Below are 16,211 nucleotides of genomic sequence, written 5' to 3'. Positions count from 1 at the left end.
TTACTGGAAGAGAAGTTGTGAAGCAGAGTGTTTACAGCAGAAATTTTTACCTTCTTTGGGGAAAAGGAGGAACAAACCAATTTCACTTGTGTGGCAGATTGTCATTATTTTGAACATATCCAAGCTGGAGTGTCTGTTGCCTTTTTCTGAGCTAGGAAACGGACTGTTCAGCTTGTTGAACCGCTTGAGATACCTTCTGGGCAGCATATAAAGGGACACTCTTCTTTTAATAGGACAAAGAGCTGGCTCCACCTCTGCAGATCACACCACAGACTGCTGCCATCGTCTTTGATAATGTGCATTTTGAATACCTTGAGGGACAGAAAGTCCTTGCTGGAGTGTCTTTTGAAGTCCCTGCAGGAAAGAAAGTGGCCATTGTAGGAGGTAGTGGGTCAGGGTGGGTAAATGGACTAAATACACCAATCAATGACGCAGAACTTTGTTTCTTAAACATGTTTGTTCTTCTGTTTCACTTGTTATTGTTTTTGTTTGTGACATCAGTTCTGTTTGGAGATTCTAAATGGCAAACTAGGAGCATGATACTAGTTTCAATTCTTCTCAATTTCAGGAAAAGCACAATTGTGAGATTATTATTTCGTTTCTATGAACCTCAGAAAGGAAATATTTATATTGCTGGCCAGAACATACAAGATGTCAGTCTGGAAAGTCTGAGAAAGGCAATAGGAGTTGTACCTCAGGTATGCCATGCTTCATTCTCCCCAGTTTGTCCATCGTAATAGTAATTCTCAGTATTCTGACACTGTTGTTCAGTGAAGGCCAGTCCTAATGAACTGGTATTGTCTAGTGCCTTTGATAGTCACTATGCTGCTTTTCTTTCCCCTCCTTGCATGAAATATTTTGTTTTTATGTGCTGCATCATATAGATCCAATTTCTGAAATGTGTTTAAGCTTCTTCATTATAAACTGCCTCCAGCTTTAACTGATTGGGTTTATAGTTGATTGCCACCCATAATGAGTTAGCAAAGTGGTAGAAGTATGCATGACATATATAGTTAGGACACAGAAGGTATTAATCTCATTCTTGGGAAAAGAAATTTCCTCAAATACTTTTACTTCAGGCTTCGTAGAAAAATATAAGCTATTCTGTACTGATTTCTGTCATGGATTTGGGACAGTTTTTAAACTGTTGTTCATGGTTTCTTGTTTAACGTGTTCTTTCCATAACTGTAGGACGCTGTTCTCTTCCACAATACTATCTACTACAATCTGCTCTATGGCAATATCGGTGCGACACCCGAAGAGGTGTACGCAGTAGCGAAGTTGGCAGGAATCCACGACGCCATTCTTCGAATGCCAAATGGTTACAACACTCAGGTTGGTGAGCGAGGACTCAAACTCTCAGGTAGGTTCCTAAGCGCACAAGTTATTTGTATACCTTTTGCTGCTTCAAAGTTCAGTGCATAGTTTATTCCTCATTCAGACTTATTTACATTATAACATTACTGTAAGGCTAAGTATTAATATGAAGATCTGTAGTTTAAGGCAACTGTAGTCTACAAGATATTTAAAGGAATATATTTTCAGGGCAGAGCGATAAATGAGTTGATGTGTAAGCATGTAGATGTATGTAGGTAACAACGGTCTTTCTCGTAATCTTTGGGAAGTGGAATGCGTGTGGGTAGAATTGGGAACTTTATGTGTGCTTTGCATGTAGGATGTGACAGGCTTATATATATGTGTCGACCTCCCAAATCTGAGTTCTTCATTGTCAACTTTTAACAGCTGAAAGTTAGGTGGTGTTTTGGGGCTGGTGGTGGTTCAGAGGCAGGGGTGCAGGAACGCAGCGTGTTCAGGCAGAGACGGCAAGCTGTCTGTGGTATTTCTTACTATGCAGCTGCTGAAGTCAGGAGTCCTGGTCTCTGAAACAGAGGATCAGAGGTTACATTCTGCATCCAGAATGTACGTGCAGGAGAAAGCATGCACATCTGCGGAAGGGGAATGCAGAGAAGGGAAATAAAGTATGTGAAGCACAAAGCTGGGTGAGTGAGTAGAAGACAAAATAGGTACTGGCAGAACTACAGACAACTATGATAATGATGAAAGATTTATCTTGTGTTGCCTGTCTCTCCAAACTAGAAATTTCTAGACAGAGGTTTTGACTAACAATAGGTTTGAAATGTCTTGACATTTTAGAAGCATAGAATGGTTGGATTGGGAGGGACATTTTAAAGATCACCTAGACCAACTCCCCTGCTGTGAGCAGGGCCATCTTTTCACTATATCAGGTTGCTCTAAGCCTTAGCGTTATGTTGAGGTTTAAACTGGATATTAGGAAAAATTTCTTCACTGAAAGGGTTGTCAAGCATTGGAGCAGGCTGCCCAGGGAAGTGGTGGAGTCCCCATCCCTGGAGGTATCTAAAAGATGTGCAGACGTGGTGCTTGGGGACAGGGTTTAGTGGTGAACTTGGCAGTGTTAGGTTTACAGGTGGACTCGATGATCTTACAGGTCTGTTCCAACCGAAATGATTCTACGCCCCATTCTAAATCTGGAGAAGTACGTGCGGGCGTGTTGGAGTTTCCTTCTGACCTCGAGACTCCTTTAACAGAGCCTTTGAGAAAATGGGTTATCCTTCCTTTTATGCTACCACCTATCCTACCATTTTATGCTTATAAGCGCTGTGATGGTCATAAGCAGCCACCTAACAGTGCTTTAGCAGAAGCGGTGTTTAGAATGTGAGTGGAGCTGTGTTCTTTTCCTGTTTTGTTTGTATTTAAAGAAAAAGGAGTATGTAAAGTACTTCTCAGGAGAAAGATGGTGGATTTCTGAGGTGACAGAGCTCAGAGTGGGCATCTGTCCTTGAATAGCAGCTTCAGTTTGTTATTTTCAACAGATTAGATGAGTACTGGCAAACAACAGTAATTAATGAGCTCCAGTAATGTTTACAGGCAGGATAGGGGAGTCTTAGGCTAATGCTCTCAGAAATGTCTGCTCATCCTGGGCTTCCTCAAGTTGTGCATTGAATGGATCTCAAATGCAGTTGCGTGCTCAGCTCCTGGGGAGTTTGATGCTGTGTGCTTTTGCTTGCAGGTGCCGGTTTGTGGGTTTGGTTGGAAAGTGGAGCTATGTGCCTGCTGTATCCTGTGTCCTTTTGTTAAACAAGTATTTTTGTTGATAATGAGAGTTGTAATGGCCAGAAATGGTTTGTTTCATTGATTGGAGATGTCAAATGCTTATCTTTGAGTTCCTTCAGTGGGGAAGCTTGGTAAAAATGTAGCGTCTGTTACTTTGCATCTCTGGAGTTATCTGAATAGTAGAATGGACTCCTAAATTGTTATAAAGATATATATTAGATTCATTTCTGAATCTGTTTAGTATATTTTTAAGTGGAGTGAGGCTTTTTACACTTCGAGTCGAAGAAAAACACGAAGTCCTGACTTGTTTTGTCTTTTCAAAATAATACTTTGTGGGAGAAATAGGGGGAGTGAACGCTCTGTGAATTTAAGTGATCCTCTTTGAAATGCAGGCGTTTTGTATGCTTGATGGAAAAAAAGGAGATTTTGGGGACCACTGCCGAGGTGGGTGTGATAGAGTTGGCTCAGTGCAGTAGCAAGGCTCAGCGTCTGAGTTTCTCTCCCGCGGTGTGGTTTTCCTTGCTTGTGTGGGTTGAAAATAGGCGTTAGGAAGTCCTAGTTGCAAGGAGAACTTTATGAATGTAAATGGTGAAGTAAGCACTTAGTGCAGTTCTTAGTGGTCTCAGTAATTGATTCATGAAGGGTAAATCATGAAAGCACAGTTGTTTTGGCTTTTTCAAGTAGAATCCATTTCCGTTTTCTCTACTAGATGTGTAATAGAGCTATAACTTTGTGAAGGAAACGGTTAACGTGCTGCTGTCCTGAATATGAACGGGAAAGAACATGAAACAAGTCGATACGCTACAAATGCAAGGAAAGAGCTTGGATTTTGTTATTGTAGTGTGTCTTTCAAACATGGATATTGCCAAGCTGTAAGTTCTTAACATGCTTTAAAGGAGAGAGAGAGGGAGAGTATATTAAAATAGATGGAGTGAATTGTACAATTCTAATTGCTACTGAGTTCTGCCAAAGACAGTTTAAAATTTGAACTGCAGCATTATTGTCAGCCTTTTAAATGGTTTATTAAAGATATTCTCTCCTGATAGGAATGGAACATTAACAAGAATATAATGGTGTTAAATGGAATGTTTTAGAGTCTTGAATAAAGTAGAGGACGACAAGTACACAAATGTGAAATGTTTGCATTGCATACCAAATGTTTAGCAGATTTTAAGTTCTCAAATGCACCTGTTTTCCTGTCTGTAAAAGTTGTTCTACATTATTCTTGAGTACATGTTGGCTGTGAGAAATGTGAAGAAAGGAAACTAGTCTGAAACTTGATTACACCAGAAACCAACAGTCAATAGATTGCGCAATGAAGGTGATTTTCAGTACCTTATTAATTCTGTTCTTTAAATGTGCTGGTCAAAGCTGTTGGGTATGGAAACTTGAACTCTGGGCCGTTTTGGAGTCGAAAGTTAGGTGAATTTCAAGGAGAGGCTTGAAAGAAAAACGGTGTGCAGGACGCATGAAATCAAATACAGCAGGCAAGGACAGAGCGTTGTTTATTTGTGAGAGGAAACAGGGTGTATGCAAAGCTGCTGTGCAGGCATAGCTTAGACCAGGTAAATGAGCCTGTACTCCCTGGTGTGAAGAGTGAGTTACACCGTCATTGGCTGGCTGTACGAGACTCTTGCCTGGTAGCATATACAAAATAGTTCTCTGTCCTTTTCTAAAAGGATGAGCAATCTTGAATCACTTTGGATTTACCAGGGAGCAGGACCTTCTGGGATATCTTATGTAACATGTACAGACCTTTATCAGTAGTAACTATAATGTATATTAAGGAAAAAAAGAACCAACCTCAAAACTAGTCATGTCTGCTGTTGAATTTAGAATATCATGATTGTAACATCATCTCTTTTTTTGTTTTTCCTCTCCCCCCGGTCCCACGTTCAGGAGGTGAAAAGCAAAGAGTTGCAATTGCTAGAGCAATGTTAAAGGAGCCACTTATTTTTCTCTATGATGAAGCCACGTCATCTTTAGATTCAATTACAGAAGAGGTAAATTGAGATTTAAAAAATATAAAACTGAAGTGGTGTAATGATGTCTGATTCTGATGCTTTTTCCTTGTTCTTTTCCTCTCAGAAAGAATTCTGTTCTTTTTGCCAGATTGCTACTGCGTGTTTCCCTGCTATTATTATTAAGAGATCCTATGGCTAAGCCCTTTTCCTAGAGGCCAGAGCGGATCCCGAGTCTGTCTGCCTGCAGACAAGCGAAGAATATCAGTTCTGTCTCTGGGTTTGTTTCAGTTTTACACTCCTGAGGTCCCAGTCACCATTAAACTGTTCACCTCTTGAAACTGTTGCAAATACCTCCTGTGGCCATGAGGTGTGAAGCTTTCCAATCCATTTTAAAAGGTGTTTAGATGACATCTAGCATTCATTAAAAGTGTCTTATAAATAATTGTGACATAATGTAGAACAGAAAACCTCTTGTTTGTTGTGCAGCATCATTCTGAGATGCAAATCAGGTAGGTGTAACCGGCAGTGCTGGGGTTCATTTGTGTTTGTTTCACAAGAGGGGCTGTGAAACACCAGAGAGCTGGGACACGGGTGTCCTGAAACTACCCCAGGAACTGCGTCGGGCTTCATAGCCACACCTTCGCTTAAGCACAAAACTCGGCACCAGCAGTCATTTCACAAACTAATGTCATCAAAAACTACAGCTAGAGCTATGTTTGTGCTCACTTACCCAAATTACTGAGTGAGTTTATTGACCTGTAATCACTAAATTACTTTCATTTTCCAGATACAAAGAAACCAGAGTACAAACTGTTCATATACATAGTACCACATTCAAATACAGTGCAGCTTCCCCGCTGCACCAGAAATGTTCATAACACACGCAGTTCTACAGAACGCTGCTTGGATTCCTTCTCTCTTCTGTTTTGCTGTGTGTAAGAGCTTGTTTCTATTTTAATCTTGCAGAATATTCTCAGTGCCATGAGGGACATAGTGAAACACCGAACGTCCGTTTTCATTGCTCACCGGTTGTCAACAGTGGTTGACGCCGATGAAATCATCGTGCTGGATCAGGTGAGGCGTCATTTTCACCTCATGTCAGCGTTTGTTTCACAGAGTTTGTGGGTCCATTTTAAAATATTATATTGGCACCGAGCTACTGAAAGGTCTGTCTTTGGACATGAACCATGTTCGAAAATTCTAGCCCAAGCTTGGCTTTCCGTATATTTATATTCATATTCTTTGGAACAAACAGTTTACCAGTCGCAGAAACTTGCATGCGTGACCCTCTTGTGTGTTGCATTTTTACTTCATGTTCATAGTTCATTTAATTACATGTTCTTTATATGGATTATGATAAATTTCACTTAATGTTCTGGGGCTCGCTTAATGTTGCATGTTTTTAATCTAATTTATTACATGCTTCTGTCAGATTGGGTTTCCTAATGCGTTCCCCCTATGCTTCATTCTCATTACTCAGTGAGTGTCTGTTTTTCACATACATTCATTGTCTTTTTTTCTTTCAATGGAAAGAGAGGACAGCATGTTCTGTTTCCACCCAGATAAAACTGTTGTAGGATTGTTCAATCTAATGGTGTTATAAATCTGAACGCCTTTCTCTATTGTACCTGCAGAAAAGTGTGATTATTCCCTTTTTGTATGCTTTCTCTTACAAGAAAAAAAAGTTTCAACATTTGATTTACTAGCATCGCTATTCAGCTCTTACCCCATATTCAGTCTGTCCTAAGTACGTTTCCTTCTCCGTTACCCATACCTGGCTATAGATTTAAAATAAACAAATGTCCTTATTATAACTTCATAATTGCTCTTTTAAGCTACTCTTTTAACTGATAATGCTGAGAATACAGTGCTCTAATCTGCTGGGAAGAGGTGTTAAATTGATCTCTGCATTCGTTTTTTTCAATTGCTATTTATATGCTTGTGATCGGAGGTGTATTTAGTGACTAAAATATGCATCTCTAAAAGAAAATAAGTTATTCCTACAGTACGTTAAATGATTTCGTGGGGAATTAGAACAAAATCTTACGAAACGGTGACATTTGCTGTATGAATCTCGGCTTCATATGACTCTCAAAGTGAAGCAGTGGAATAAATTACTCGTACTGCTCTCTGGAGTTTTTGTTTGGTTTTACTTTGCTTGTTTTTTCAGCTTTTGCTGAAGAATCACTTCCTAAGGTGTATCCTGTAAGGATCCTTACATAAGTAACTGCATGTTAAAACATCTTGCAAATGGTTTTTAACATGTTATAAGGCAATCTGCGACTTTTTGTTTTCAATGCAAGTTTTCACAGCTTACTAAGAGTGTGTTTTGTGTTAAGAGTGTAACTGCTAAATTAAAAATAAAAGCACAACCTAGAACTGTAAAACAGCTAGGGTGCTCACTTTCATGAATGATGTCGGTGTAATGGAGATGGTGAGTGAGTAAGGCGGCGTGGTGCATCACTTCTAGCGCCCGACTGCTTCGTGAGGCATCGCTGACGTGTGCTCAGCAGAAAGTTGCCTCTCGTCGTCCCAGCTCGGTTGACGAGCAAGGTGTCGGCAACCAGATAAATAAGGCTCGGTAGCGGAGATGAGGCGCGGTGGTTGTGACTGGTTCTGCTTAGCCGTGGAAACAGAGCGTCACAATTTCAGCACCTTGGCCTAGGTAAAATCAGAGTAATTCTTGAGTGAGTAAACAAGCTTTGTATTAATGGTATTGATCTTAATGCTGTGAGGCTGAGCAGAGGAGTTACGTTTTTGATGATTGTTCAAGAGTTATCAAAAAAAAGGCCATAATTCCAAAGCCTAGTCTCTACTACAATGAACTCTCTAAATTAAATTTTTTAAATAAATTCTGCAGATGTGTTGGTCAATTGTACATTGGCTCAGATTCCACCAGCACAACTCGTAATAGAAGTGACGAGACCCAATTTTTTTCCCAGCATGTTCATCAGCGGTTGCCGCAAGGAGGTAGATTTAATTGTAGATCAGAATTTAGAACTAATATAAAATCCATGTAGTTGTCCGTATAACGCTGTCTTTTCCCAAAAGAAAGACTAGCTGGAGAATGAATACATTATTTTAATTAGAAGTCAGTGAATGTAAATGTGTATCTCGAAGAAAAAAGATGAGTCTGGTTTTGGAAGAGCGGTGGCGTTTCACTGTCTGCAGTGTTTGAGTTCTCCTCTCCAGCTCTTCCTTCCCGTTTCCACAGTGATGCCCAAAAAACCAGCTTTGCTCTTGAGAAGAGCACAGACGAACTGGACCACTCACTGGGTTTTCATGACGGCAATTGCAGTGACACGAGTTACTGAGCACCCACCTAAGCGCACGACTTACACTGATTGTTTCTTAAATATGATTTACGTATCTGGTACAAACCCCTCTGTCTGCTTTTCTCTGTTAGCTGCTCAGTGTGTGTTTCTGACCAAGCCAAGACAAATACACCTTTGTTTTGGTACATTCATGTGGCTTTTGCACTAGTGCTTTCACACCTGGCTCCTCATACAGAGGTCTACGTTTACTTTGAACAGCTCTTGCAGTTTAGATAGTAAAACTTTCTGTTTTGCTGGGCTTTTAAATTTTGTCCAGGTGGCCAAAAGGCATGATTCCCCTTCATGTAAGTTTGAGAAGAAGACAGCTCCTTGTTTTCAGCTTGCAGTGTAACACACAATTCAGTGCACCACGTATTCAGGCTTTCATTGCCGTGCCAAGCTCCTTCTCATTAGTAACTGCTGGAATCTGTCCTGTAAAACCGTGGCCCGTATGTTGTTATATTCCTAAAGATCTGCTCGTATTTGATTTCCGACCTCCTCCCCTTCTCTTACAGGGTAAAGTTGTGGAACGTGGAAGACACGCCGACCTCCTTGCAAGTCCTAACAACCTCTATTATGAAATGTGGCACACGCAGAGCAGCAAAGTACTCAATAATCAGGACAGTCTAAATTGGGAAGAGAGAAACAATCGAATGTCCAAGGAGGAGGAAAGGAAGAAACTAGAAGAAGAAATTCTCAATAGTGTGAAAGGCTGTGGAAACTGTTCATGCTGAGTATGATCCTGGATTAATCTTCCGTGACAGGTTAAACATGCACAAGATTACAGTGAAGTGCAGCTCTTGTTTTTAAGTCAGCATTCAAAAACTTCCTGGGTTTTGCAGTTTTGGGGTTTTACAGTTTCTCAGAGGGACGTAATTTCAACCAAAGGAGTTCTATTTTTACATCTTTAGAAATCGCTGATCTTCAATGGCATGTTCTATTTTTACATCTTTAGAAATCTCTGATATTCAATGGCATCTGCAAGAGCTGAGCTTTTTCAAAAACTTTAAACTTCTCAACTAAGAGTGTAACTTATGGCAATTTTTAGGCACTGGTAAATTCTCCTGGTAGTCGCTTGAGGTGGATTATTAAATTGTAAACAGATTTGTCCTTGATTTACATTATTTCCCATCATTAATGTTTGATAAATATGTAATGTTTTAATTGAAATTCGGCTAATTTTAACTCATTTGCTAGTGAGGAAGATGCAATTGAAATTCTTCAGTAGTATTCTGGTTTTAAATGTTCTTCCTTATAAAGAATAAGAAAAGCCTCAACAAAATCTTGCAGGCTTCTAGTAGCAAACTAAATATTGGAATTAGCCGTCTCACCCTTTGAAAACACCTTCCGTACTGGACTATCAGGAAATGTGTCGGTATTATTCTAAAAGAAAACTTACAGTATTTTTAAGACTTGACAGAAATCTGGAATTGACAAAATATCGTGTGACTTTACAGAAAACATACAAAAGGTTGTATGTCAATTTACACAGTCAGAAGTTTCTCTTAAATGAAAAAATCGGCGTTCAGGATTCTGTGTCCTCAGCCCCCGCTGTAGTAGTTAAAGCAGGAGGCAGTCACTTCTATTTCAGTCATGGTCTTAGGGAGCAATTAAGATTCAATAAAGACTTCCATAAATTTCTATTATGTCATTAAAGTATGAGAAAATGACCTGGTTAATGTCGAAAGCGTTGCTATAATAATCTCCTCGTTTCAATAATCAAAACTTCTTCAGTGTCAAGAAACCTGAGTCTGTGATTTGCAGGATACTACAGGTGTCTTGGGTTTGTGTGGCAAGGGTTGGTAGTGGGGGGCTGCAGGGGGGCTCCTGTGAGAAGGTGCCAGAAGCTTCCCCCGTGTCTGACAGAGCCAATCCAGTCGGCTCCAAGACAGACCTGCAACTGGACTGCAGCCCTTGGGAAGGACCCGCGCTGGAGAAGCTCACAGAGGAGTGTCTGCTGTGGGAGGGACCCCACGCTGGAGAAGCTCACAGAGGAGTGTCTGCTGTGGGAGGGACCCCGCGCTGGAGCAGGGGAAGAGAGGAGGAGGATGGAGCAGCAGAGATGACGTGTGATGAACTGACCACAGCCCCCATTCCCCATCCCCTGCGCCACTCGGGAGGAGACAGAGAAATCGGGATGAAGTTGAGCCCAGGAAAAAGAGAGGGGTTGGGGGAAGGTGTTTTTAACATTTAGGTTTATTTCTCATTACCCTGCTCTGATTTGATTGGCAATCCGTTAGTTTCCCTGAGTCGAGTCTGTTTTGGCTGTGGCAGTAACTGCTGAGTGGTCTCCCTGCCCTCATCGCGACCCACGGCCTTTGGTTGTGTTTTCCCCAGCTGAGGGAGGAGTGGTAGAGGGGCCGGGTGGGCACCAGGCATGCAGCCAGGGTCAGCCCACCACAACAGGATCGCATTTTTAGGCTTTATCTCTTCAGGGAGATTTAGCCTATCTATTTATCACCAGTTATTCTGGTATAATTCTTCATGTTGAATTTAAAAATGAAAATCTTTCTCTTGGAGGTTGAAAAATAACTTTTTTTTCCCTGGGGAATTGTACCAGTATAATTACACCGATATAATTACATTTGTAAATCAGATGCAGGGTTTCTCGGTGTGGGCACTAGCGAAGCACTGAATTTGGTGCTTCTGGAAATTTAGTTGCAAATAATGTTTATTTTTTTTTGTGTTACACCCTCCCCTGCAACTAGATATAGGAACAGTAACTTAAAGGCAGTAAAACATTTGCTGTCTTTTCTGGCAGTCACTCGTTTTCTCCCTATTAAAACGTTGGGTGGAAAAAACCAACCTGGCATCAATCTCCAGTTAAAAATTATTTTTAAAGTATATTGAATGCAAGGACTTTTATTTTCATCCTTGGAGTGCTGAAGCAAAGCGAAGCCTTATTAATGTAGCAGCAGTTCAGAATTCTTCTAGCTTACAGTCTTCCTTTTATTTTCACTAATTGTCTCCTTTTTTAGCTTCTGACAGCAGTGAGGTTGACTGTAAAGGTGCAGTTATCTCTGAACTGCCAGGAACAGTTAGCAAAGGTTTATTAAAAAGTCTTTTTATGAGGTGTCTCCCTCTCCTGAATTGGGGCGAATAAAAACCCAAAGGACGTGTCGTCCCTCCCCAGTCCCTCCCCACCCCGCAGGAGCTCGTTTGGGGAATTAAATAACTTATCTGCTGTTGCATGCAGCAGACAACGTGCAAAGGCTGTAAATAGTAATATTTAAATCCTGACTTTTTTTTTTTCCTTTGGCACAAGCGTTAGAAATGTCACTGGTCTGAAAGATGGAGGAAGAGTTGTGGTTTTTTTCTCAATGAACAATTTTCCGTATTGCAGGGCTTAGACATCCTAGAAGCTGTCTACAGAGAGCACAGAAGCTAGTGGTGTCTTTAAAGCAGCCTGAAATCAAGAGCCATTTTAATGCCAAATTTGACCGTGTTTGCGAAGGGAAGCTTTCTGATGCACTGAGATCACACAAAGCTGACGCATTTTACCACTGGAGATGGACTTCGCAGGCGCTGTGAGCCTTGGGCATTACAGGTTTGGAAGGAGAACCGTTTTCAGATGGTAAATGCCAGAAATGATCAACATGTGTGTAAACTTGTGAAGGGTTTCGTAGAGCCCTAAGGCCGTTGCCCATCTCTGCCGTCATTTTTGACGCCAATCGCTGTGCCACAGCTTTGTCCAAATTTAAGCGCACTGAAAGACAGGAGGTAACTTGTAACAAAGGCATTTCCTAAAAACGGAGGCCGCTCGTAGAGCAGAATATTTGTTTGGAAGAATTGCAGTGAGTTTCTGGAGGCGAATGACAACTTGCAGTGTCATGGAGCTGCTAGATGAACATTCCGGAGTTGTTGGTGGCTCTGTTTGAACGAATGCTGTCTGTGCCTCCCTGTCTGCTTCTCAGACACATGTTACAAAAATATATTGTCCTGTTGTAAATTGAGCAGCTACACACGAGAAGTGGAGCAAAGGAGCAGGAAAAAAAAATGAGAGGCAAAAGTTTTTCTTCCCCCGTTACTTTCCTAAGTTAAATGGGAAAAAAACTTGCTGTAAAAGCAGGAAAAGTCACTGCCTCGCTGGAGAGTTGTAAATGAGCAGGGTCCTCACGCAATTCTGTCAACAGCCGCAAGAACAGCGTGCTGGGTGTTGCGTTCTGCTTGCCAGCAGGCAGCTGGGAGAGGCCCTAGCAGTACTCCGTGACTCTCTTGTCTGCTAGAAAGGAAAACTGGCATTCTCTTTACTGGTTTTGTTGTTTTATTTTTATTCATACACTGTGACTCCAAAAGTGGCACCATTTGAAGCAGACGTTTAAGAGGCTGAATGGGAGAGTCACGGCTTTGAAGGGACTCACGGTAGCGCCCTGTCTAAGACCGGATCTGCGGCATCTCTTTAAAAAGCCTTACCGTTTCTTACGGGAAGGGATTTATTTTGGAGCTCTTCCACAGCCTCTGCGGATCTTGGTAATTCTGCTCTTCTGTAATCTGGTGCATCACTTTCCTAAACAGCAGCTTTTCCCATTCTGGACTTTCAGCTGCTTGTTTCTCAAAATTCAAGTAATCTACAACCATTATAAAATCTTTGCCGTTTCAGAGTGGTAAAAGCCTTTTCATTTTTTTTCCCCTTTCGTTCTTTGTTTTTAAAGGAAATGTGTTTGTGAAAAGTGGACGTTAAAAGGGGGCTGCTGCTTGCAGTGTGTAGCCACCTACTGATTTTAATTCCCATGTGAAAGTTTAGCGGGCACGGGATATGAAGACACAAGACACAACATTTTGGCTGTTCTGACCTTTGAGTTAGCTAACAAGTAGTCGTTGGTGAGGAGCTTGTTCTGCTTTTTACAAATGGAAATTCCTGAGGTGCTGCTTGCAGATGATCCCAAATTTTCTCTCCGCAGTTGTGTCGTATGGATGAGGAGTTCCCTACATCTCTCAACGCTGAGATTTGAAGTTAGGTTCAAGTTTCTGTTCCGAATGGAAATGTAAAAGATGCGTTGTACAGTAAGATGACAGATGTTCAAGAAAACAAAAAAAAAAGCAAGTTTAAATTGTACGGTGTAAACATTCTGCTGGAAGACTTCTTACCCTGACTCCTGTTGTTCATCTGTGTATAGATAATTATTACTAAATAAAGGATTTATCTTTGTGAATAGAAACGAGTGTCCTGTCAAATGGCTCCTCCAGCTTTGCCGCAGTTGCCAGAGGAAGCGGTCGCTGGCACGGAATATGAATGGCAGCGATGTTATAACAGCCATGGGCTCTTCCGCGCCGAACGGGAAGCTTTGGATTGGCCTTCTGAGCAAAAGTAATTGTTTGCAGTGCTTGGTAATGACAGGGAAGCCGATAACAAATTGCGGGGCGCAAGGCAATGGAATTCCAGCTGATCGATCCGAAAGGTAAGTTCGCGGAGTGCACCTGAGCTCTGTTCCCACTCAGCTGTTACAGCCCCTTAATTTTCAGTGTGGAGCTGCACAGACGTTGAAGAGCACTCATGTTAGATGCATCGTGCTGATGAGAATGAAAATTCTTGTTGAAAGCCTGACTTTCTTACTTTGAAATACTGTATTTTTATAGATGTAGACTCTTAACTTGGGAACAATAGATCTGCTTTAAGAACTTGCTTGAGCCCTTGACGTGACATTGTGTGTAATTACTGGCTGGATTTCTTTTTCGTGCAGCTGTAACTCTAGTTTCTCATTGTCAAATGAGAAAGCAGGGAATGGGTTTTTTTTTTGTTATTTACGCTTAATTTTGAGAGTTCTTCTAATGCACTTGCACCATATTGACCTGAGCTAGCATAGCCACCGGTGGTGCCATCGCTGTGTCTCACAGCAGCTGTCAGGGAGCTCTGCGTGGTCTTGCAACGTGCGCTGCACGTCTGGAGTGAATTAATGCGAGGCCCTGGAGCAGCCCGAGGCTTTTCAGGTATGATGGGGTGAACTTCCAGCTGTTGTTTCTAAAGGTTTACTCGCTGTGTCTTTACATCTGGTAATGATACTGTGCGGGACTGCTCCATAAATGTTTACTCCAAAAAGTCGTTAATTTTTGAGGGTAAGAAGCTATAATGGGAGTATGGGGGTTTTTTTCATGTGTATGTGTAACTCCTATTAGTGTTAATTTGAGTTGCATGTGTGCATCGAGGAAAACAGTAATTACAAATCCAGCATTTTATAATTTTCACATAAATTAGGAATCGTTTTGAGGTTACCGTGCTCATTTAACATCCCATCTCCGTTCAAACAATGGTTGCGGAAGTGACAATTTAGTATTCTGTCGATTGTCTGCTGCTTCCAGGTGAAAAATCTCCAATTATGTTTATTTTCGTTAGTTCAGCATCTAAACAGTCTCCTACCTTTAGTCCTGATGTCTGCTGGAAATTTGTATTTTTGGCGTGGAAGCAGGACGGGAGATGTGACGGCAACTGCATGCTTTCTGAACTGCATCCTGAAGAGTTTGTCGTATGTCCTTGGAAAGAGCCAGGGCGTTTTTCTAAAAAGATAATTATATTTTTAAAGAAGTGTTTGAAGTGCTGTGGCAATGCCGTGATGTACAGTTGTCTTATTAATGAAACAGTGATGTCATTGAAGAAACGGTGTGGGAGGTGAATTGTCGATATCTGAGCATCCTGTAGAACAGGTGTTCTGGAATTCAGCTGCTTCTCGACTGCAGTGGATAAATCTGGTTTCTTTTTAAGAAAATCCTTAAATGGTTAGTCCCTGAAAAATCTCTCTGAAATTCCTGTTATGTGACTTTTGATCAGTTTCTGCAGATGTTGTGACTGAACTCAGGGAAAAGACACAAGCTTTACACAGCCTGGAAAACCAACAGAATCCTTGAGAGATCAGCCCTAGAGGGGAAGGTCTGCAGAGAAAGGCTGTTCCAGCCCCCAGCTCCCTCTCGTCTCCCACGGGGACGCTGCCAGAGCCCTTCAGTGGCACCTAAAGCAAGAAACGCTCTTCTGTGCGGGGCCAGCCGAATGCCTAAAGCATTGCTGGGTGTTGCTCTGCACAGGAGGGGAAGTATCGCTGTGTGTTGTCCTGCGGAGCCTAAAAAACCTGGGACATCTGTCACAAAGCGCTCGTGTAGACGGACGTTTGGGCAGCCCTGTTCGGGTCGTCTTGACGTGAAGTATTGCTGAACTGGCAAGCTGTGTGCTAGGCTGAAAGTAGCTTCCTGAGGAGACCTGAAGGCACGTCTCGTCAGAGCACATCGTGATTAACTTTCTTCCGAGTCACTGGGCGCTTGTGAAAGTAGGGTATGGTTTGTGCGCACAGTTAAAGCTATGGATTCACAGAGCTGCCGTGCAGGCTTCCTCCAGCTGCAGCGTAGTCAGGGCCGCGGTCACCTCAGTGCTTCGTGGAGGCTCTCCCAGATGAGAAGCGTCAGCTGGACCAAGTTGTATGTGACATCTCAGCTCCCCTCCATTTCCTTTCCAGTTCTTAATGCTCCGTAGCCCTTTGTAAAATTGTCAAGTAAAGCATTTATGTCACACCAACTTAAAATGTGCCTTGTAAAGCTATCAACCCTACCCTGGGCAGGAGAGAGGGGGAAGGAGGGAAGTTGTTCCCCTCCGTTATGGAGAGGAGGAAACAGGCTGAAACGCAGTGGATCAGCTTGTGTGGTGTCCTTTGAATGCACTGTGAAGTGCTCTGCAAGGGCTGCCTGCAGCTTTTCCTGGCCTTGTGCGCACACCAACAAATATTTAGAAAAGTGGAGGTTGAAAAGATGAAAAGTTTCCATTTTACACTAGTTAGAGAAAGTGGAATGTGAAGGCCAGTCTGTAACTGGGAGTGAACAGTTGAGACATGAATTACAAAATGGGCTATGCAGCTTTAAA

At 41.9% G+C, this 16,211-nt stretch overlaps 1 protein-coding gene and 1 long non-coding RNA gene across 6 annotated transcripts in view; both read left to right on the top strand.

The window, feature by feature from the left end:
- Window positions 1-10,012, top strand: part of ABCB7 (ATP binding cassette subfamily B member 7) — a 36,781-nt gene extending 26,769 nt beyond the window's left edge. For 2 of the 3 annotated variants that reach the window (XM_086756655.1, XM_086756656.1), the window contains exons 11-16: window positions 234-397; window positions 569-698; window positions 1,192-1,363; window positions 4,993-5,096; window positions 6,024-6,131; window positions 8,887-10,012. In XM_086756655.1, coding sequence (XP_086612781.1) covers window positions 234-397; window positions 569-698; window positions 1,192-1,363; window positions 4,993-5,096; window positions 6,024-6,131; window positions 8,887-9,105 — 897 coding nt within the window. In that variant the 3' untranslated portion in view covers window positions 9,106-10,012. Of the gene's footprint in view, window positions 1-233; window positions 398-568; window positions 699-1,191; window positions 1,364-1,855; window positions 2,001-4,992; window positions 5,097-6,023; window positions 6,132-8,886 lie in introns of those variants that run through there. The other variant, XR_015259795.1, reaches the window with a different exon arrangement.
- Window positions 10,013-11,857: 1,845 nt separating this feature from the next.
- LOC147599356 (uncharacterized) lies at window positions 11,858-15,869 on the top strand. Of its 3 annotated transcripts, none has more exons than XR_015259747.1 (2): window positions 11,858-13,770; window positions 15,144-15,869. It is a non-coding gene; the product is annotated as an uncharacterized LOC147599356 (long non-coding RNA). The 3 variants fall into 3 exon arrangements; XR_015259746.1 differs by having other exon boundaries at window positions 15,135-15,869; XR_015259745.1 differs by having other exon boundaries at window positions 14,171-15,869.
- Window positions 15,870-16,211: the final 342 nt, after the last annotated feature.

The sequence above is a fragment of the Chlamydotis macqueenii genome, chromosome 11 (assembly GCF_036417535.1).
Source record: "Chlamydotis macqueenii isolate bChlMac1 chromosome 11, bChlMac1.mat, whole genome shotgun sequence".
NCBI classification, from domain to species: Eukaryota; Metazoa; Chordata; class Aves; order Otidiformes; family Otididae; genus Chlamydotis; species Chlamydotis macqueenii.
This window is presented reverse-complemented; position numbering and strand designations above follow the sequence as displayed.